The sequence below is a fragment of the Neovison vison genome, chromosome 12, assembly GCF_020171115.1.
Source record: "Neovison vison isolate M4711 chromosome 12, ASM_NN_V1, whole genome shotgun sequence".
Taxonomy (NCBI): Eukaryota; Metazoa; Chordata; class Mammalia; order Carnivora; family Mustelidae; genus Neogale; species Neogale vison.
This window is the reverse complement of record NC_058102.1, coordinates 77,496,539-77,518,642: the sequence shown is the minus strand read 5'-3', so window position 1 is coordinate 77,518,642 and position 22,104 is coordinate 77,496,539. Positions and strand designations below refer to the sequence as shown.

The following is a 22,104-nucleotide window of genomic DNA, read 5'->3' as shown; positions in this document are numbered from 1 at the left end:
TTGTCTGATTTCCCTGCGCTCGGCTCTCCTGCGCTAGGTTCCAGGGGCGTGCTGGGTTCTTTACCTCCTCTGGCGGCTGCAGTCGGGCTGCCGGTTCCTCCTGAAAAGAGACAGGACACTCCACGTTACCCTGGGCAGAAATCAGTGCACTTGGTCTGACAGAAGCCATCCCCCGCAGGCGCTCTTAGGGGTCCCATGGAGCAGCCGGGGCCCAGGGGCCTGCTCCACGTCACCCAGGTAGTGGGCAGCAGATCCAGGAGCCGAACCCTGCCAGCCTCACCCTGGACTGTCGACTCTCATGCCGTTCCTCAGGGCACCTGTGCTGGGGGAGCCCTGTGCTACGATTTCCAATCGGCTCTAGTGGGAGGCCCTCTTTGGGGAAGGGCCGTACACGTCCAGAAAGGACATTTGACCCAGCAAACCCAAAGAAACCATCAGCTTTTCCTCAACAGAGGGAAAAGCCCCGCGTCAAATTGCTACTCCCCTCGTAGCATAGCATGGAGCAGGAGCGAACGGTTCCGGGTGGCCCTCCTTTGTGGACCAAACACTGAGGAGCCCTGCTCCAAGCCCCTGTCCCTACGACCGGCTGGCTGCCACAAGACCGAGCTGATGCCCTTGCCATCGTGCCCCAAGAATGCTGGCCCCCTCACCCTTCAGCAAATTCCCGACTCTAACGGCATGCAGAACGCGTTGCGTACGTCGGGCTGCTGCAGATTCCATCCTTCACCCTACCAAAGGATCATGTGCTGGCCACGGTCTGCCCAGAAAGGATCTGCCACCGAAATCTGACATCACAAATCGGGCGAGGCCAACACAAGTGTAGCTAAAGATCACTGGGCCATGGGTCCACAGATCAACACACAAAGTCAAGGCCCACTGTGCGTACTAAAGAAATGATGCCTCATGGTCCGGGACGGACTTTTGCTTCCTGCTGAAAGCGACCAGGACTCCGCAGGGCTTCTAAGACGTGGAGAGACAGGGTGTCAAGCTGAATTTTGGCAAGTCCCCTGTGGTGGAGTATCGACTAAGGGTTCGTCGGGGGGACCTGGCGAAAGTCTGGAAATGGTCTCAACGGTGACAGGCTTCGCGGCCTTCGACTTCCTGTTCCGACCATTTGCTGGGCTCCTCTGGCACAGTGTCTGTTGCTAGGCTCGGGGGCCGGAACGCTGGCATTTCTGCAAAGATCCCCGGAGAAGGGGATGCTGGTGGTCTGGAAACCATTCCTTGAACAGCTCCGCCTTTGAGGAAGATGAGCTACGTTGGACAACCGCGGGTGTTAGGTGGCACACGTGGACCGCCTGAGCGAGGCCACGGGCAGATGGGACTGCGAGGAGAGCAAACTGGACTGCCGTTTGACGTTCATGCCTCACTCCCTACACGGCAGCGTGAACACAGGATCGTTTGCTTTGACTCCCAATCATGTCTACCTGTGGAACGGCCCTCACGTTTTTGTCCTTGAAAGCCACAGTGCGACAAACGCCGTCCGGGGCGCACGAGGACCGGCACGCTGTGGTCCGTTTCATCTCGGAAGCATGCCCTATCGCACAGATCCCACCACTGTGGAGCCATGCCAGAGGAGGCCCAGGGCTTTCGGGGTTCGAATCTGGTCTCTACCTCTCCTGAGACCTTTCGTTGCTTGCTTCCTTCTGGGAGGAAAGATGCCCATCGGCCACGCTCTCAATGGGATTTGAGTCTCATCGTTCAGCTTCAGGCATCATCTGAAAGTTGATGTCCTTGACATCCAAGAAGTGTCATGGACCAGGGAAATCTCTCCTTTTCCCACGTTCCCGAATGTCATCCCAACGCCATCAGCTCACTTAGCACCCCTCCCACCCAAGACTCTCCCAGGGGCCCTGACGTGAAATCCAGGACGACTGGTAGAGGGAAGCTATGGAAGACATGGCCTTTCAATCACTTCTTGGTCTCGCCTGCTCTGAAGCCTGTGTCCCTTGTGCCTTTCTCTTCAGGGTCAAGAGAAGGACGACAACAACAACAACATCAAGAGCAAGCACAAAAGATGGAAAACCCTGCTGAAAACGGGTATACGTGCTATCACCAGTCGACGTAACGGGTCAGATGTCTGTTAGTCTGGACGCTATTGGACTGAGCAGCACTGCCTGAAACCAGGTGCTTAGGCGTCGAAGGGCTCCGTTGTTGGGAACTGGCTTTACCTGGTGTGTGGCCAGGGCTACTGGTGAAGGCGGGGCCCGCTCCAGTGCTGCCTAGGCTGCCAGCATTGAGGGTCGTGGAAACCGGACGTCCAGCAACACCTGAGAAAACCGTAGAATGAACTACTCATTTCAAACACACTTGCCCGTTTTCGCCCAAAGGGGAATGGACCTCTCCCGCCAGGTCCCCCCCACCCCCCGAGAAAATGGAAGCGACTTTCTTCCAGCGACTTGCTGTCCAGACTTCCCGGAGATTTTGTTCTAATATAACTCTCCTCCACTTTTTGTTATCATCCTTGCTACTTCCTTCTTGGGGTGGTTGTGGCCTTCTTTGCCACACTCGTGCTTTCCACAACTCAAACTGGGTCATCTTACGTCTTCCTCTACATATCTCCGTGACGTTGCATCCAAAGAAATGGAACCTCCCGCCCTCATCACACTATCCCTCGGGGATGCTAGGAACAATGAGGAAATGACAGGATGGAGCTCATGGCACCCTTCCACTTAAAACCCCTACGAGATCAAAATATCTCCTTAGACAGAGGCACCTTTCCTCTGAGGCTAGTCTACCTTTTTAAAAATTTTGTTTTTCTTTAACATGTGGAGTGTGATGCTACTGAGTTCTGTCAGAGAGACGATATTCCTGAGAAACGAGACGGAAGAAAGTCGAAGGGGACCCCCTACTTAAGCCCGTCCCTCTAACCTGGTCCAAACCAAGTGAAATTTAAGTCTATGGATGTAAGATTTGATAACCGTAGGCAAAGCTCCGTAAATTCCTTCTTTGCCGGGCTTCCTCCAAAGCCATACTCTCATACAAATTCTGTCACAAAAACCCAAAGTTACACAGAATTTTAAGTCTGAGCCTTTTTTCCTCTCCTTCTTCTTCTCCTCCTCCTCCTCCTCCTCCTCCTCCTCCTCCTTCTTCTTCTTCCTCTTCTTCTTTTTTTAATTTTTTTTCGCTGTCCATAATAAATTTTGGCATCATATACTCACCTGTAGTAGAACGTTCAGTCGGGAGACCTCGAGCTGTTCCTGAGGAGAAAGAAAGAAATGAGGGGCCACTTGCGGAATCAGTCACTTAAGCCTCTGTCTTAAGGCTCTGCTCCTGATCTCAGGGTTGTGGGATGTAACCGGGCTTGGGCTCCGAGCTGGGTGTGGAGACTGCTTCGGTTGCTCTCGCCCCCTCTCCCTCTGCCCATCTTGCTCATTCACCACAAAGGGAAAAACAAAACAAAACAGAAGAAAACCAAAAGGAAGAACAGAATTGGCCTCATGAAAAGTAAGTGATTTCTGCAAGATGGCTCTGGTCACTGACAAGGCTGGGACTGAAATCCAAGTCATCCAGTCCCTTGGGCCATAAGTCCTAGGGCGTTTTCAGGTAATGCTGCCTCTGCGAATCATGAACTGCCTCTTGTACTGTTTGGAGCACCCAGGCTTCCTAGTGATGGAAATGCCATACTTGAGACCAGAGAAACAGAGAAGAGAACATGACGTGAGTACTAGCGTGTCCTTTTTGGAATGCTTCACACCATCGCTATGATCCATGTGTTAAGTAGTGCGAGAGAAGTTGATGTGAGCATTCGCAGAGGTAGTGTCATGCTTTAATTGTCAAGACTTGCCCAGTCCGGGCCAGGCACACTCCACCAACAGACCAATACAGATCTCATCTTTTCCCACCGATCCCAAGCACACGGGACATGGGATGGACACGTCTTGCTCATCGGCATGGAAGGGTCATGTAGAAAGACTCTTTGACCCTGACCCCCAGAGACTCCCCAGGGGACAATGATGCAGCAGGATAGACCCTGATCCTCCCGACCATTCTGGTGCCGATTCCAGTTCCCTGGAGAAAGGTCACCTCTGGGGCATTTCAGTGATTCTCATCTGAGCTCCTTCCAATTGGACACAACAACCCTTCATTCACGGCAGCATCTTCCCGTGGGACACAATCAACTCTGCTGCAAAATGGCCACGTCTAAACGGGCTCTGAGCCACACAGGGCGAAGGGGAACACTGTGGCTCACGACACATGCTAGAGGACACATTGCAAATGTCTGTAGCGTATGAGTGAGAAAACACACGTCTAGGGCTTTCCTGGTGAAGGGGCGGGCTGACGAGGCAATGGGCTCCCCTTCTCTCTCCCTCTCTTTCTCTTTTTGTGTGGTGTTTTGGAGATGGGGATGGCGGGGACCCGTCTTGAATCCGGGCCCTCGAGTCTCTCGAAACCCGTCACAGACGGGAGGACAATGAATTTTCTAGCTACTGCGAAGGCGGCGTGAGCCCTCGAAAGATTCCTTTCGCTTGGACGGAAACAAACACTGTTTGGCCATTCTTGCAGTGCACATTCTAGTGTTCTTCAATATAAATGCCTGCAAGGTCAGCTTCAGGAGGAGCCATGACGTGCTCCCTAACACACATGAAGCTTCGTACCGCAGAGCTTGCTGTTTGGGCAAGATGTCACATCCCGGAGAAAAATACCCCCTAAAGGTGATTTTGACCCAGGAAGTACTGTGCTCCCGCTTCCTCCAAAGCCTCCAGCTCCTTGGCTAAGATCGAAAGGCGTGTACACAATGGAGGATGCTCCCTCAAAAGGTTAGTGGCCAGAGAGGGCCTTTGACTGAGCACTTCCTGGGTCTTACACTAGGCGGCACTAGCACAGGGAGTCTGTCCGCAGGTCCCATAAGGGAGGGGTATGTCCTTCCCCCTCCACGAAGGAAGGAGAAAACTGATGTGGGAAGCATGCGAAGCCTTCAACTAGGGGCAGGCAGCTGGGAAGGAGAACAGAAGGGATTCCACTTCTTTCGTTTTCAGCCTCGACAGCATACCTAGCCTGATGCCCTTACTTCCCTGCCGCCATGGATGCGCTCTTAGAATAAACTCCTGCTGCCCACACAATTCCTGCACAACCTCTAGCTGTGCCCGTCTGACACTCTGACTTCTGGAGAAAAGAGGCGAAAAGCATTTGAAGACCTCACGTCGTGATGTGCCAGAAACCCCCCTGGGACGTACAAAAGCCTTGGCCTCGGAAAGACATCCTCAACTCACTCCCACCTGCCTTTCAGTGCTTGGGACTCCAGGGGTCTCACCGGCTGGTGATCCCCTGCTCCCGCTCCAGACCCACACGACCTCTCTACTAGGAGCTTTGGTGGAGCAGAACACACTGTGTTGCCCTCTGCTTTCAAAGCACTTTCCGGACACTGGCTCGTGGAGCAGCTGCACGCACGTGTTCCTGTCGGGCCTCCGCTCTCACTTGGAGCCAGACGGGCTAAAGCATGGCCCCATGCCCATCCAGACTCAGGCTCAGAAGCCCAGAGGCCGGAATCTGGGGAGTCTGACCACACGCCGCTCCACTATCCACCACGTCTGCGCGGAGGCTCGAGAAACACTGCCGAGAAGAAGCCCACACAAACCAGGACAGGGGGCCGCCCAGGAGGACGACGGGCCGTACCAGCTGGCTAGGATCCCCTCCCTCAGAAGCCACCGGCAGCTTCCCGCACGTCAGGAAGCAGATGCTTTCCACCTGGTATTTCCATACCTGCTCTGTCTCCCAAGGTTGTGCCTGGGCCAGCTGAATCTCCACTTGTCTTCTCACTCCCTGCGGCTGTGGTGAAGCCCTCTGTACCTTCCGGGGTCCCTGACACAACAACGGGGAAACGGTTTGACTCCTACACACGCAGGGTTCTGCATGTGCCTCTTCCCGCACAGGACAGAAGTCAGGCTTGCCACACAACAGTAGCCTTCAAGGACTCCTAGGGTGTCTGCAGCTACATAGCTAGTATCAGTCTCACATCACACACAGCTCAATCGTGAGTTCGCCCTGTGTCACGATCGATGCCACCACATAGGTGCCAAAGGGCCAATCCTGACTTGTCTGATTTCCCTGCGCTCGGCTCTCCTGCGCTAGGTTCCAGGGGCGTGCTGGGTTCTTTACCTCCTCTGGCGGCTGCAGTCGGGCTGCCGGTTCCTCCTGAAAAGAGACAGGACACTCCACGTTACCCTGGGCAGAAATCAGTGCACTTGGTCTGACAGAAGCCATCCCCCGCAGGCGCTCTTAGGGGTCCCATGGAGCAGCCGGGGCCCAGGGGCCTGCTCCACGTCACCCAGGTAGTGGGCAGCAGATCCAGGAGCCGAACCCTGCCAGCCTCACCCTGGACTGTCGACTCTCATGCCGTTCCTCAGGGCACCTGTGCTGGGGGAGCCCTGTGCTACGATTTCCAATCGGCTCTAGTGGGAGGCCCTCTTTGGGGAAGGGCCGTACACGTCCAGAAAGGACATTTGACCCAGCAAACCCAAAGAAACCATCAGCTTTTCCTCAACAGAGGGAAAAGCCCCGCGTCAAATTGCTACTCCCCTCGTAGCATAGCATGGAGCAGGAGCGAACGGTTCCGGGTGGCCCTCCTTTGTGGACCAAACACTGAGGAGCCCTGCTCCAAGCCCCTGTCCCTACGACCGGCTGGCTGCCACAAGACCGAGCTGATGCCCTTGCCATCGTGCCCCAAGAATGCTGGCCCCCTCACCCTTCAGCAAATTCCCGACTCTAACGGCATGCAGAACGCGTTGCGTACGTCGGGCTGCTGCAGATTCCATCCTTCACCCTACCAAAGGATCATGTGCTGGCCACGGTCTGCCCAGAAAGGATCTGCCACCGAAATCTGACATCACAAATCGGGCGAGGCCAACACAAGTGTAGCTAAAGATCACTGGGCCATGGGTCCACAGATCAACACACAAAGTCAAGGCCCACTGTGCGTACTAAAGAAATGATGCCTCATGGTCCGGGACGGACTTTTGCTTCCTGCTGAAAGCGACCAGGACTCCGCAGGGCTTCTAAGACGTGGAGAGACAGGGTGTCAAGCTGAATTTTGGCAAGTCCCCTGTGGTGGAGTATCGACTAAGGGTTCGTCGGGGGGACCTGGCGAAAGTCTGGAAATGGTCTCAACGGTGACAGGCTTCGCGGCCTTCGACTTCCTGTTCCGACCATTTGCTGGGCTCCTCTGGCACAGTGTCTGTTGCTAGGCTCGGGGGCCGGAACGCTGGCATTTCTGCAAAGATCCCCGGAGAAGGGGATGCTGGTGGTCTGGAAACCATTCCTTGAACAGCTCCGCCTTTGAGGAAGATGAGCTACGTTGGACAACCGCGGGTGTTAGGTGGCACACGTGGACCGCCTGAGCGAGGCCACGGGCAGATGGGACTGCGAGGAGAGCAAACTGGACTGCCGTTTGACGTTCATGCCTCACTCCCTACACGGCAGCGTGAACACAGGATCGTTTGCTTTGACTCCCAATCATGTCTACCTGTGGAACGGCCCTCACGTTTTTGTCCTTGAAAGCCACAGTGCGACAAACGCCGTCCGGGGCGCACGAGGACCGGCACGCTGTGGTCCGTTTCATCTCGGAAGCATGCCCTATCGCACAGATCCCACCACTGTGGAGCCATGCCAGAGGAGGCCCAGGGCTTTCGGGGTTCGAATCTGGTCTCTACCTCTCCTGAGACCTTTCGTTGCTTGCTTCCTTCTGGGAGGAAAGATGCCCATCGGCCACGCTCTCAATGGGATTTGAGTCTCATCGTTCAGCTTCAGGCATCATCTGAAAGTTGATGTCCTTGACATCCAAGAAGTGTCATGGACCAGGGAAATCTCTCCTTTTCCCACGTTCCCGAATGTCATCCCAACGCCATCAGCTCACTTAGCACCCCTCCCACCCAAGACTCTCCCAGGGGCCCTGACGTGAAATCCAGGACGACTGGTAAAGGGAAGCTATGGAAGACATGGCCTTTCAATCACTTCTTGGTCTCGCCTGCTCTGAAGCCTGTGTCCCTTGTGCCTTTCTCTTCAGGGTCAAGAGAAGGACGACGACAACAACAACAACATCAAGAGCAAGCACAAAAGATGGAAAACCCTGCTGAAAACGGGTATACGTGCTATCACCAGTCGACGTAACGGGTCAGATGTCTGTTAGTCTGGACGCTATTGGACTGAGCAGCACTGCCTGAAACCAGGTGCTTAGGCGTCGAAGGGCTCCGTTGTTGGGAACTGGCTTTACCTGGTGTGTGGCCAGGGCTACTGGTGAAGGCGGGGCCCGCTCCAGTGCTGCCTAGGCTGCCAGCATTGAGGGTCGTGGAAACCGGACGTCCAGCAACACCTGAGAAAACCGTAGAATGAACTACTCATTTCAAACACACTTGCCCGTTTTCGCCCAAAGGGGAATGGACCTCTCCCGCCAGGTCCCCCCCACCCCCCGAGAAAATGGAAGCGACTTTCTTCCAGCGACTTGCTGTCCAGACTTCCCGGAGATTTTGTTCTAATATAACTCTCCTCCACTTTTTGTTATCATCCTTGCTACTTCCTTCTTGGGGTGGTTGCGGCCTTCTTTGCCACACTCGTGCTTTCCACAACTCAAACTGGGTCATCTTACGTCTTCCTCTACATATCTCCGTGACGTTGCATCCAAAGAAATGGAACCTCCCGCCCTCATCACACTATCCCTCGGGGATGCTAGGAACAATGAGGAAATGACAGGATGGAGCTCATGGCACCCTTCCACTTAAAACCCCTACGAGATCAAAATATCTCCTTACACAGAGGCACCTTTCCTCTGAGGCTAGTCTACCTTTTTAAAAATTTTGTTTTTCTTTAACATGTGGAGTGTGATGCTACTGAGTTCTGTCAGAGAGACGATATTCCTGAGAAACGAGACGGAAGAAAGTCGAAGGGGACCCCCTACTTAAGCCCGTCCCTCTAACCTGGTCCAAACCAAGTGAAATTTAAGTCTATGGATGTAAGATTTGATAACCGTAGGCAAAGCTCCGTAAATTCCTTCTTTGCCGGGCTTCCTCCAAAGCCATACTCTCATACAAATTCTGTCACAAAAACCCAAAGTTACACAGAATTTTAAGTCTGAGCCTTTTTTCCTCTCCTTCTTCTTCTCCTCCTCCTCCTCCTCCTCCTCCTCCTCCTCCTTCTTCTTCTTCCTCTTCTTCTTTTTTTAATTTTTTTTCGCTGTCCATAATAAATTTTGGCATCATATACTCACCTGTAGTAGAACGTTCAGTCGGGAGACCTCGAGCTGTTCCTGAGGAGAAAGAAAGAAATGAGGGGCCACTTGCGGAATCAGTCACTTAAGCCTCTGTCTTAAGGCTCTGCTCCTGATCTCAGGGTTGTGGGATGTAACCGGGCTTGGGCTCCGAGCTGGGTGTGGAGACTGCTTCGGTTGCTCTCGCCCCCTCTCCCTCTGCCCATCTTGCTCATTCACCACAAAGGGAAAAACAAAACAAAACAGAAGAAAACCAAAAGGAAGAACAGAATTGGCCTCATGAAAAGTAAGTGATTTCTGCAAGATGGCTCTGGTCACTGACAAGGCTGGGACTGAAATCCAAGTCATCCAGTCCCTTGGGCCATAAGTCCTAGGGCGTTTTCAGGTAATGCTGCCTCTGCGAATCATGAACTGCCTCTTGTACTGTTTGGAGCACCCAGGCTTCCTAGTGATGGAAATGCCATACTTGAGACCAGAGAAACAGAGAAGAGAACATGACGTGAGTACTAGCGTGTCCTTTTTGGAATGCTTCACACCATCGCTATGATCCATGTGTTAAGTAGTGCGAGAGAAGTTGATGTGAGCATTCGCAGAGGTAGTGTCATGCTTTAATTGTCAAGACTTGCCCAGTCCGGGCCAGGCACACTCCACCAACAGACCAATACAGATCTCATCTTTTCCCACCGATCCCAAGCACACGGGACATGGGATGGACACGTCTTGCTCATCGGCATGGAAGGGTCATGTAGAAAGACTCTTTGACCCTGACCCCCAGAGACTCCCCAGGGGACAATGATGCAGCAGGATAGACCCTGATCCTCCCGACCATTCTGGTGCCGATTCCAGTTCCCTGGAGAAAGGTCACCTCTGGGGCATTTCAGTGATTCTCATCTGAGCTCCTTCCAATTGGACACAACAACCCTTCATTCACGGCAGCATCTTCCCGTGGGACACAATCAACTCTGCTGCAAAATGGCCACGTCTAAACGGGCTCTGAGCCACACAGGGCGAAGGGGAACACTGTGGCTCACGACACATGCTAGAGGACACATTGCAAATGTCTGTAGCGTATGAGTGAGAAAACACACGTCTAGGGCTTTCCTGGTGAAGGGGCGGGCTGACGAGGCAATGGGCTCCCCTTCTCTCTCCCTCTCTTTCTCTTTTTGTGTGGTGTTTTGGAGATGGGGATGGCGGGGACCCGTCTTGAATCCGGGCCCTCGAGTCTCTCGAAACCCGTCACAGACGGGAGGACAATGAATTTTCTAGCTACTGCGAAGGCGGCGTGAGCCCTCGAAAGATTCCTTTCGCTTGGACGGAAACAAACACTGTTTGGCCATTCTTGCAGTGCACATTCTAGTGTTCTTCAATATAAATGCCTGCAAGGTCAGCTTCAGGAGGAGCCATGACGTGCTCCCTAACACACATGAAGCTTCGTACCGCAGAGCTTGCTGTTTGGGCAAGATGTCACATCCCGGAGAAAAATACCCCCTAAAGGTGATTTTGACCCAGGAAGTACTGTGCTCCCGCTTCCTCCAAAGCCTCCAGCTCCTTGGCTAAGATCGAAAGGCGTGTACACAATGGAGGATGCTCCCTCAAAAGGTTAGTGGCCAGAGAGGGCCTTTGACTGAGCACTTCCTGGGTCTTACACTAGGCGGCACTAGCACAGGGAGTCTGTCCGCAGGTCCCATAAGGGAGGGGTATGTCCTTCCCCCTCCACGAAGGAAGGAGAAAACTGATGTGGGAAGCATGCGAAGCCTTCAACTAGGGGCAGGCAGCTGGGAAGGAGAACAGAAGGGATTCCACTTCTTTCGTTTTCAGCCTCGACAGCATACCTAGCCTGATGCCCTTACTTCCCTGCCGCCATGGATGCGCTCTTAGAATAAACTCCTGCTGCCCACACAATTCCTGCACAACCTCTAGCTGTGCCCGTCTGACACTCTGACTTCTGGAGAAAAGAGGCGAAAAGCATTTGAAGACCTCACGTCGTGATGTGCCAGAAACCCCCCTGGGACGTACAAAAGCCTTGGCCTCGGAAAGACATCCTCAACTCACTCCCACCTGCCTTTCAGTGCTTGGGACTCCAGGGGTCTCACCGGCTGGTGATCCCCTGCTCCCGCTCCAGACCCACACGACCTCTCTACTAGGAGCTTTGGTGGAGCAGAACACACTGTGTTGCCCTCTGCTTTCAAAGCACTTTCCGGACACTGGCTCGTGGAGCAGCTGCACGCACGTGTTCCTGTCGGGCCTCCGCTCTCACTTGGAGCCAGACGGGCTAAAGCATGGCCCCATGCCCATCCAGACTCAGGCTCAGAAGCCCAGAGGCCGGAATCTGGGGAGTCTGACCACACGCCGCTCCACTATCCACCACGTCTGCGCGGAGGCTCGAGAAACACTGCCGAGAAGAAGCCCACACAAACCAGGACAGGGGGCCGCCCAGGAGGACGACGGGCCGTACCAGCTGGCTAGGATCCCCTCCCTCAGAAGCCACCGGCAGCTTCCCGCACGTCAGGAAGCAGATGCTTTCCACCTGGTATTTCCATACCTGCTCTGTCTCCCAAGGTTGTGCCTGGGCCAGCTGAATCTCCACTTGTCTTCTCACTCCCTGCGGCTGTGGTGAAGCCCTCTGTACCTTCCGGGGTCCCTGACACAACAACGGGGAAACGGTTTGACTCCTACACACGCAGGGTTCTGCATGTGCCTCTTCCCGCACAGGACAGAAGTCAGGCTTGCCACACAACAGTAGCCTTCAAGGACTCCTAGGGTGTCTGCAGCTACATAGCTAGTATCAGTCTCACATCACACACAGCTCAATCGTGAGTTCGCCCTGTGTCACGATCGATGCCACCACATAGGTGCCAAAAGGCCAATCCTGACTTGTCTGATTTCCCTGCGCTCGGCTCTCCTGCGCTAGGTTCCAGGGGCGTGCTGGGTTCTTTACCTCCTCTGGCGGCTGCAGTCGGGCTGCCGGTTCCTCCTGAAAAGAGACAGGACACTCCACGTTACCCTGGGCAGAAATCAGTGCACTTGGTCTGACAGAAGCCATCCCCCGCAGGCGCTCTTAGGGGTCCCATGGAGCAGCCGGGGCCCAGGGGCCTGCTCCACGTCACCCAGGTAGTGGGCAGCAGATCCAGGAGCCGAACCCTGCCAGCCTCACCCTGGACTGTCGACTCTCATGCCGTTCCTCAGGGCACCTGTGCTGGGGGAGCCCTGTGCTACGATTTCCAATCGGCTCTAGTGGGAGGCCCTCTTTGGGGAAGGGCCGTACACGTCCAGAAAGGACATTTGACCCAGCAAACCCAAAGAAACCATCAGCTTTTCCTCAACAGAGGGAAAAGCCCCGCGTCAAATTGCTACTCCCCTCGTAGCATAGCATGGAGCAGGAGCGAACGGTTCCGGGTGGCCCTCCTTTGTGGACCAAACACTGAGGAGCCCTGCTCCAAGCCCCTGTCCCTACGACCGGCTGGCTGCCACAAGACCGAGCTGATGCCCTTGCCATCGTGCCCCAAGAATGCTGGCCCCCTCACCCTTCAGCAAATTCCCGACTCTAACGGCATGCAGAACGCGTTGCGTACGTCGGGCTGCTGCAGATTCCATCCTTCACCCTACCAAAGGATCATGTGCTGGCCACGGTCTGCCCAGAAAGGATCTGCCACCGAAATCTGACATCACAAATCGGGCGAGGCCAACACAAGTGTAGCTAAAGATCACTGGGCCATGGGTCCACAGATCAACACACAAAGTCAAGGCCCACTGTGCGTACTAAAGAAATGATGCCTCATGGTCCGGGACGGACTTTTGCTTCCTGCTGAAAGCGACCAGGACTCCGCAGGGCTTCTAAGACGTGGAGAGACAGGGTGTCAAGCTGAATTTTGGCAAGTCCCCTGTGGTGGAGTATCGACTAAGGGTTCGTCGGGGGGACCTGGCGAAAGTCTGGAAATGGTCTCAACGGTGACAGGCTTCGCGGCCTTCGACTTCCTGTTCCGACCATTTGCTGGGCTCCTCTGGCACAGTGTCTGTTGCTAGGCTCGGGGGCCGGAACGCTGGCATTTCTGCAAAGATCCCCGGAGAAGGGGATGCTGGTGGTCTGGAAACCATTCCTTGAACAGCTCCGCCTTTGAGGAAGATGAGCTACGTTGGACAACCGCGGGTGTTAGGTGGCACACGTGGACCGCCTGAGCGAGGCCACGGGCAGATGGGACTGCGAGGAGAGCAAACTGGACTGCCGTTTGACGTTCATGCCTCACTCCCTACACGGCAGCGTGAACACAGGATCGTTTGCTTTGACTCCCAATCATGTCTACCTGTGGAACGGCCCTCACGTTTTTGTCCTTGAAAGCCACAGTGCGACAAACGCCGTCCGGGGCGCACGAGGACCGGCACGCTGTGGTCCGTTTCATCTCGGAAGCATGCCCTATCGCACAGATCCCACCACTGTGGAGCCATGCCAGAGGAGGCCCAGGGCTTTCGGGGTTCGAATCTGGTCTCTACCTCTCCTGAGACCTTTCGTTGCTTGCTTCCTTCCGGGAGGAAAGATGCCCATCGGCCACGCTCTCAATGGGATTTGATTCTCATCGTTCAGCTTCAGGCATCATCTGAAAGTTGATGTCCTTGACATCCAAGAAGTGTCATGGACCAGGGAAATCTCTCCTTTTCCCACGTTCCCGAATGTCATCCCAACGCCATCAGCTCACTTAGCACCCCTCCCACCCAAGACTCTCCCAGGGGCCCTGACGTGAAATCCAGGACGACTGGTAGAGGGAAGCTATGGAAGACATGGCCTTTCAATCACTTCTTGGTCTCGCCTGCTCTGAAGCCTGTGTCCCTTGTGCCTTTCTCTTCAGGGTCAAGAGAAGGACGACAACAACAACAACAACATCAAGAGCAAGCACAAAAGATGGAAAACCCTGCTGAAAACGGGTATACGTGCTATCACCAGTTGACGTAACGGGTCAGATGTCTGTTAGTCTGGACGCTATTGGACTGAGCAGCACTGCCTGAAACCAGTTGCTTAGGCGTCGAAGGGCTCCGTTGTTGGGAACTGGCTTTACCTGGTGTGTGGCCAGGGCTACTGGTGAAGGCGGGGCCCGCTCCAGTGCTGCCTAGGCTGCCAGCATTGAGGGTCGTGGAAACCGGACGTCCAGCAACACCTGAGAAAACCGTAGAATGAACTACTCATTTCAAACACACTTGCCCGTTTTCGCCCAAAGGGGAATGGACCTCTCCCGCCAGGTCCCCCCCACCCCCCGAGAAATGGAAGCGACTTTCTTCCAGCGACTTGCTGTCCAGACTTCCCGGAGATTTTGTTCTAATATAACTCTCCTCCACTTTTTGTTATCATCCTTGCTACTTCCTTCTTGGGGTGGTTGCGGCCTTCTTTGCCACACTCGTGCTTTCCACAACTCAAACTGGGTCATCTTACGTCTTCCTCTACATATCTCCGTGACGTTGCATCCAAAGAAATGGAACCTCCCGCCCTCATCACACTATCCCTCGGGGATGCTAGGAACAATGAGGAAATGACAGGATGGAGCTCATGGCACCCTTCCACTTAAAACCCCTACGAGATCAAAATATCTCCTTACACAGAGGCACCTTTCCTCTGAGGCTAGTCTACCTTTTTAAAAATTTTGTTTTTCTTTAACATGTGGAGTGTGATGCTACTGAGTTCTGTCAGAGAGACGATATTCCTGAGAAACGAGACGGAAGAAAGTCGAAGGGGACCCCCTACTTAAGCCCGTCCCTCTAACCTGGTCCAAACCAAGTGAAATTTAAGTCTATGGATGTAAGATTTGATAACCGTAGGCAAAGCTCCGTAAATTCCTTCTTTGCCGGGCTTCCTCCAAAGCCATACTCTCATACAAATTCTGTCACAAAAACCCAAAGTTACACAGAATTTTAAGTCTGAGCCTTTTTTCCTCTCCTTCTTCTTCTCCTCCTCCTCCTCCTCCTCCTCCTCCTCCTCCTTCTTCTTCTTCCTCTTCTTCTTTTTTTAATTTTTTTTCGCTGTCCATAATAAATTTTGGCATCATATACTCACCTGTAGTAGAACGTTCAGTCGGGAGACCTCGAGCTGTTCCTGAGGAGAAAGAAAGAAATGAGGGGCCACTTGCGGAATCAGTCACTTAAGCCTCTGTCTTAAGGCTCTGCTCCTGATCTCAGGGTTGTGGGATGTAACCGGGCTTGGGCTCCGAGCTGGGTGTGGAGACTGCTTCGGTTGCTCTCGCCCCCTCTCCCTCTGCCCATCTTGCTCATTCACCACAAAGGGAAAAACAAAACAAAACAGAAGAAAACCAAAAGGAAGAACAGAATTGGCCTCATGAAAAGTAAGTGATTTCTGCAAGATGGCTCTGGTCACTGACAAGGCTGGGACTGAAATCCAAGTCATCCAGTCCCTTGGGCCATAAGTCCTAGGGCGTTTTCAGGTAATGCTGCCTCTGCGAATCATGAACTGCCTCTTGTACTGTTTGGAGCACCCAGGCTTCCTAGTGATGGAAATGCCATACTTGAGACCAGAGAAACAGAGAAGAGAACATGACGTGAGTACTAGCGTGTCCTTTTTGGAATGCTTCACACCATCGCTATGATCCATGTGTTAAGTAGTGCGAGAGAAGTTGATGTGAGCATTCGCAGAGGTAGTGTCATGCTTTAATTGTCAAGACTTGCCCAGTCCGGGCCAGGCACACTCCACCAACAGACCAATACAGATCTCATCTTTTCCCACCGATCCCAAGCACACGGGACATGGGATGGACACGTCTTGCTCATCGGCATGGAAGGGTCATGTAGAAAGACTCTTTGACCCTGACCCCCAGAGACTCCCCAGGGGACAATGATGCAGCAGGATAGACCCTGATCCTCCCGACCATTCTGGTGCCGATTCCAGTTCCCTGGAGAAAGGTCACCTCTGGGGCATTTCAGTGATTCTCATCTGAGCTCCTTCCAATTGGACACAACAACCCTTCATTCACGGCAGCATCTTCCCGTGGGACACAATCAACTCTGCTGCAAAATGGCCACGTCTAAACGGGCTCTGAGCCACACAGGGCGAAGGGGAACACTGTGGCTCACGACACATGCTAGAGGACACATTGCAAATGTCTGTAGCGTATGAGTGAGAAAACACACGTCTAGGGCTTTCCTGGTGAAGGGGCGGGCTGACGAGGCAATGGGCTCCCCTTCTCTCTCCCTCTCTTTCTCTTTTTGTGTGGTGTTTTGGAGATGGGGATGGCGGGGACCCGTCTTGAATCCGGGCCCTCGAGTCTCTCGAAACCCGTCACAGACGGGAGGACAATGAATTTTCTAGCTACTGCGAAGGCGGCGTGAGCCCTCGAAAGATTCCTTTCGCTTGGACGGAAACAAACACTGTTTGGCCATTCTTGCAGTGCACATTCTAGTGTTCTTCAATATAAATGCCTGCAAGGTCAGCTTCAGGAGGAGCCATGACGTGCTCCCTAACACACATGAAGCTTCGTACCGCAGAGCTTGCTGTTTGGGCAAGATGTCACATCCCGGAGAAAAATACCCCCTAAAGGTGATTTTGACCCAGGAAGTACTGTGCTCCCGCTTCCTCCAAAGCCTCCAGCTCCTTGGCTAAGATCGAAAGGCGTGTACACAATGGAGGATGCTCCCTCAAAAGGTTAGTGGCCAGAGAGGGCCTTTGACTGAGCACTTCCTGGGTCTTACACTAGGCGGCACTAGCACAGGGAGTCTGTCCGCAGGTCCCATAAGGGAGGGGTATGTCCTTCCCCCTCCACGAAGGAAGGAGAAAACTGATGTGGGAAGCATGCGAAGCCTTCAACTAGGGGCAGGCAGCTGGGAAGGAGAACAGAAGGGATTCCACTTCTTTCGTTTTCAGCCTCGACAGCATACCTAGCCTGATGCCCTTACTTCCCTGCCGCCATGGATGCGCTCTTAGAATAAACTCCTGCTGCCCACACAATTCCTGCACAACCTCTAGCTGTGCCCGTCTGACACTCTGACTTCTGGAGAAAAGAGGCGAAAAGCATTTGAAGACCTCACGTCGTGATGTGCCAGAAACCCCCCTGGGACGTACAAAAGCCTTGGCCTCGGAAAGACATCCTCAACTCACTCCCACCTGCCTTTCAGTGCTTGGGACTCCAGGGGTCTCACCGGCTGGTGATCCCCTGCTCCCGCTCCAGACCCACACGACCTCTCTACTAGGAGCTTTGGTGGAGCAGAACACACTGTGTTGCCCTCTGCTTTCAAAGCACTTTCCGGACACTGGCTCGTGGAGCAGCTGCACGCACGTGTTCCTGTCGGGCCTCCGCTCTCACTTGGAGCCAGACGGGCTAAAGCATGGCCCCATGCCCATCCAGACTCAGGCTCAGAAGCCCAGAGGCCGGAATCTGGGGAGTCTGACCACACGCCGCTCCACTATCCACCACGTCTGCGCGGAGGCTCGAGAAACACTGCCGAGAAGAAGCCCACACAAACCAGGACAGGGGGCCGCCCAGGAGGACGACGGGCCGTACCAGCTGGCTAGGATCCCCTCCCTCAGAAGCCACCGGCAGCTTCCCGCACGTCAGGAAGCAGATGCTTTCCACCTGGTATTTCCATACCTGCTCTGTCTCCCAAGGTTGTGCCTGGGCCAGCTGAATCTCCACTTGTCTTCTCACTCCCTGCGGCTGTGGTGAAGCCCTCTGTACCTTCCGGGGTCCCTGACACAACAACGGGGAAACGGTTTGACTCCTACACACGCAGGGTTCTGCATGTGCCTCTTCCCGCACAGGACAGAAGTCAGGCTTGCCACACAACAGTAGCCTTCAAGGACTCCTAGGGTGTCTGCAGCTACATAGCTAGTATCAGTCTCACATCACACACAGCTCAATCGTGAGTTCGCCCTGTGTCACGATCGATGCCACCACATAGGTGCCAAAAGGCCAATCCTGACTTGTCTGATTTCCCTGCGCTCGGCTCTCCTGCGCTAGGTTCCAGGGGCGTGCTGGGTTCTTTACCTCCTCTGGCGGCTGCAGTCGGGCTGCCGGTTCCTCCTGAAAAGAGACAGGACACTCCACGTTACCCTGGGCAGAAATCAGTGCACTTGGTCTGACAGAAGCCATCCCCCGCAGGCGCTCTTAGGGGTCCCATGGAGCAGCCGGGGCCCAGGGGCCTGCTCCACGTCACCCAGGTAGTGGGCAGCAGATCCAGGAGCCGAACCCTGCCAGCCTCACCCTGGACTGTCGACTCTCATGCCGTTCCTCAGGGCACCTGTGCTGGGGGAGCCCTGTGCTACGATTTCCAATCGGCTCTAGTGGGAGGCCCTCTTTGGGGAAGGGCCGTACACGTCCAGAAAGGACATTTGACCCAGCAAACCCAAAGAAACCATCAGCTTTTCCTCAACAGAGGGAAAAGCCCCGCGTCAAATTGCTACTCCCCTCGTAGCATAGCATGGAGCAGGAGCGAACGGTTCCGGGTGGCCCTCCTTTGTGGACCAAACACTGAGGAGCCCTGCTCCAAGCCCCTGTCCCTACGACCGGCTGGCTGCCACAAGACCGAGCTGATGCCCTTGCCATCGTGCCCCAAGAATGCTGGCCCCCTCACCCTTCAGCAAATTCCCGACTCTAACGGCATGCAGAACGCGTTGCGTACGTCGGGCTGCTGCAGATTCCATCCTTCACCCTACCAAAGGATCATGTGCTGGCCACGGTCTGCCCAGAAAGGATCTGCCACCGAAATCTGACATCACAAATCGGGCGAGGCCAACACAAGTGTAGCTAAAGATCACTGGGCCATGGGTCCACAGATCAACACACAAAGTCAAGGCCCACTGTGCGTACTAAAGAAATGATGCCTCATGGTCCGGGACGGACTTTTGCTTCCTGCTGAAAGCGACCAGGACTCCGCAGGGCTTCTAAGACGTGGAGAGACAGGGTGTCAAGCTGAATTTTGGCAAGTCCCCTGTGGTGGAGTATCGACTAAGGGTTCGTCGGGGGGACCTGGCGAAAGTCTGGAAATGGTCTCAACGGTGACAGGCTTCGCGGCCTTCGACTTCCTGTTCCGACCATTTGCTGGGCTCCTCTGGCACAGTGTCTGTTGCTAGGCTCGGGGGCCGGAACGCTGGCATTTCTGCAAAGATCCCCGGAGAAGGGGATGCTGGTGGTCTGGAAACCATTCCTTGAACAGCTCCGCCTTTGAGGAAGATGAGCTACGTTGGACAACCGCGGGTGTTAGGTGGCACACGTGGACCGCCTGAGCGAGGCCACGGGCAGATGGGACTGCGAGGAGAGCAAACTGGACTGCCGTTTGACGTTCATGCCTCACTCCCTACACGGCAGCGTGAACACAGGATCGTTTGCTTTGACTCCCAATCATGTCTACCTGTGGAACGGCCCTCACGTTTTTGTCCTTGAAAGCCACAGTGCGACAAACGCCGTCCGGGGCGCACGAGGACCGGCACGCTGTGGTCCGTTTCATCTCGGAAGCATGCCCTATCGCACAGATCCCACCACTGTGGAGCCATGCCAGAGGAGGCCCAGGGCTTTCGGGGTTCGAATCTGGTCTCTACCTCTCCTGAGACCTTTCGTTGCTTGCTTCCTTCCGGGAGGAAAGATGCCCATCGGCCACGCTCTCAATGGGATTTGAGTCTCATCGTTCAGCTTCAGGCATCATCTGAAAGTTGATGTCCTTGACATCCAAGAAGTGTCATGGACCAGGGAAATCTCTCCTTTTCCCACGTTCCCGAATGTCATCCCAACGCCATCAGCTCACTTAGCACCCCTCCCACCCAAGACTCTCCCAGGGGCCCTGACGTGAAATCCAGGACGACTGGTAGAGGGAAGCTATGGAAGACATGGCCTTTCAATCACTTCTTGGTCTCGCCTGCTCTGAAGCCTGTGTCCCTTGTGCCTTTCTCTTCAGGGTCAAGAGAAGGACGACAACAACAACAACAACATCAAGAGCAAGCACAAAAGATGGAAAACCCTGCTGAAAACGGGTATACGTGCTATCACCAGTTGACGTAACGGGTCAGATGTCTGTTAGTCTGGATGCTATTGGACTGAGCAGCACTGCCTGAAACCAGTTGCTTAGGCGTCGAAGGGCTCCGTTGTTGGGAACTGGCTTTACCTGGTGTGTGGCCAGGGCTACTGGTGAAGGCGGGGCCCGCTCCAGTGCTGCCTAGGCTGCCAGCATTGAGGGTCGTGGAAACCGGACGTCCAGCAACACCTGAGAAAACCGTAGAATGAACTACTCATTTCAAACACACTTGCCCGTTTTCGCCCAAAGGGGAATGGACCTCTCCCGCCAGGTCCCCCCCACCCCCCGAGAAAATGGAAGCGACTTTCTTCCAGCGACTTGCTGTCCAGACTTCCCGGAGAGTTTGTTCTAATATAACTCTCCTCCACTTTTTGTTATCATCCTTGCTACTTCCTTCTTGGGGTGGTTGCGGCCTTCTTTGCCACACTCGTGCTTTCCACAACTCAAACTGGGTCATCTTACGTCTTCCTCTACATATCTCCATGACGTTGCATCCAAAGAAATGGAACCTCCCGCCCTCATCACACTATCCCTCGGGGATGCTAGGAACAATGAGGAAATGACAGGATGGAGCTCATGGCACCCTTCCACTTAAAACCCCTACGAGATCAAAATATCTCCTTAGACAGAGGCACCTTTCCTCTGAGGCTAGTCTACCTTTTTAAAAATTTTGTTTTTCTTTAACATGTGGAGTGTGATGCTACTGAGTTCTGTCAGAGAGACGATATTCCTGAGAAACGAGACGGAAGAAAGTCGAAGGGGACCCCCTACTTAAGCCCGTCCCTCTAACCTGGTCCAAACCAAGTGAAATTTAAGTCTATGGATGTAAGATTTGATAACCGTAGGCAAAGCTCCGTAAATTCCTTCTTTGCCGGGCTTCCTCCAAAGCCATACTCTCATACAAATTCTGTCACAAAAACCCAAAGTTACACAGAATTTTAAGTCTGAGCCTTTTTTCCTCTCCTTCTTCTTCTCCTCCTCCTCCTCCTCCTCCTCCTCCTCCTCCTCCTTCTTCTTCTTCCTCTTCTTCTTTTTTTTAATTTTTTTTCGCTGTCCATAATAAATTTTGGCATCATATACTCACCTGTAGTAGAACGTTCAGTCGGGAGACCTCGAGCTGTTCCTGAGGAGAAAGAAAGAAATGAGGGGCCACTTGCGGAATCAGTCACTTAAGCCTCTGTCTTAAGGCTCTGCTCCTGATCTCAGGGTTGTGGGATGTAACCGGGCTTGGGCTCCGAGCTGGGTGTGGAGACTGCTTCGGTTGCTCTCGCCCCCTCTCCCTCTGCCCATCTTGCTCATTCACCACAAAGGGAAAAACAAAACAAAACAGAAGAAAACCAAAAGGAAGAACAGAATTGGCCTCATGAAAAGTAAGTGACTTCTGCAAGATGGCTCTGGTCACTGACAAGGCTGGGACTGAAATCCAAGTCATCCAGTCCCTTGGACCATAAGTCCTAGGGCGTTTTCAGGTAATGCTGCCTCTGCGAATCATGAACTGCCTCTTGTACTGTTTGGAGCACCCAGGCTTCCTAGTGATGGAAATGCCATACTTGAGACCAGAGAAACAGAGAAGAGAACATGACGTGAGTACTAGCGTGTCCTTTTTGGAATGCTTCACACCATCGCTATGATCCATGTGTTAAGTAGTGCGAGAGAAGTTGATGTGAGCATTCGCAGAGGTAGTGTCATGCTTTAATTGTCAAGACTTGCCCAGTCCGGGCCAGGCACACTCCACCAACAGACCAATACAGATCTCATCTTTTCCCACCGATCCCAAGCACACGGGACATGGGATGGACACGTCTTGCTCATCGGCATGGAAGGGTCATGTAGAAAGACTCTTTGACCCTGACCCCCAGAGACTCCCCAGGGGACAATGATGCAGCAGGATAGACCCTGATCCTCCCGAC

At 53.9% G+C, this 22,104-nt stretch overlaps 1 protein-coding gene across 1 annotated transcript in view; it reads right to left on the bottom strand.

Moving 5' to 3' along the window:
- MUC19 (mucin 19, oligomeric) overlaps positions 1–22,104 on the bottom strand; it is a 170,545-nt gene that overhangs the window by 81,563 nt on the left and 66,878 nt on the right. Inside the window, exons 53-67 of the mRNA XM_044226370.1 lie at positions 21,279–21,317; positions 20,285–20,383; positions 18,175–18,210; positions 17,779–17,877; positions 15,237–15,275; positions 14,248–14,346; positions 12,138–12,173; positions 11,742–11,840; positions 9,200–9,238; positions 8,210–8,308; positions 6,100–6,135; positions 5,704–5,802; positions 3,162–3,200; positions 2,172–2,270; positions 65–100 (exon numbers count right to left, since the gene is read on the bottom strand). Coding sequence (XP_044082305.1) covers positions 65–100; positions 2,172–2,270; positions 3,162–3,200; positions 5,704–5,802; positions 6,100–6,135; positions 8,210–8,308; positions 9,200–9,238; positions 11,742–11,840; positions 12,138–12,173; positions 14,248–14,346; positions 15,237–15,275; positions 17,779–17,877; positions 18,175–18,210; positions 20,285–20,383; positions 21,279–21,317 — 993 coding nt within the window. The remainder of the gene's footprint in view (positions 1–64; positions 101–2,171; positions 2,271–3,161; positions 3,201–5,703; positions 5,803–6,099; positions 6,136–8,209; positions 8,309–9,199; positions 9,239–11,741; positions 11,841–12,137; positions 12,174–14,247; positions 14,347–15,236; positions 15,276–17,778; positions 17,878–18,174; positions 18,211–20,284; positions 20,384–21,278; positions 21,318–22,104) is intronic.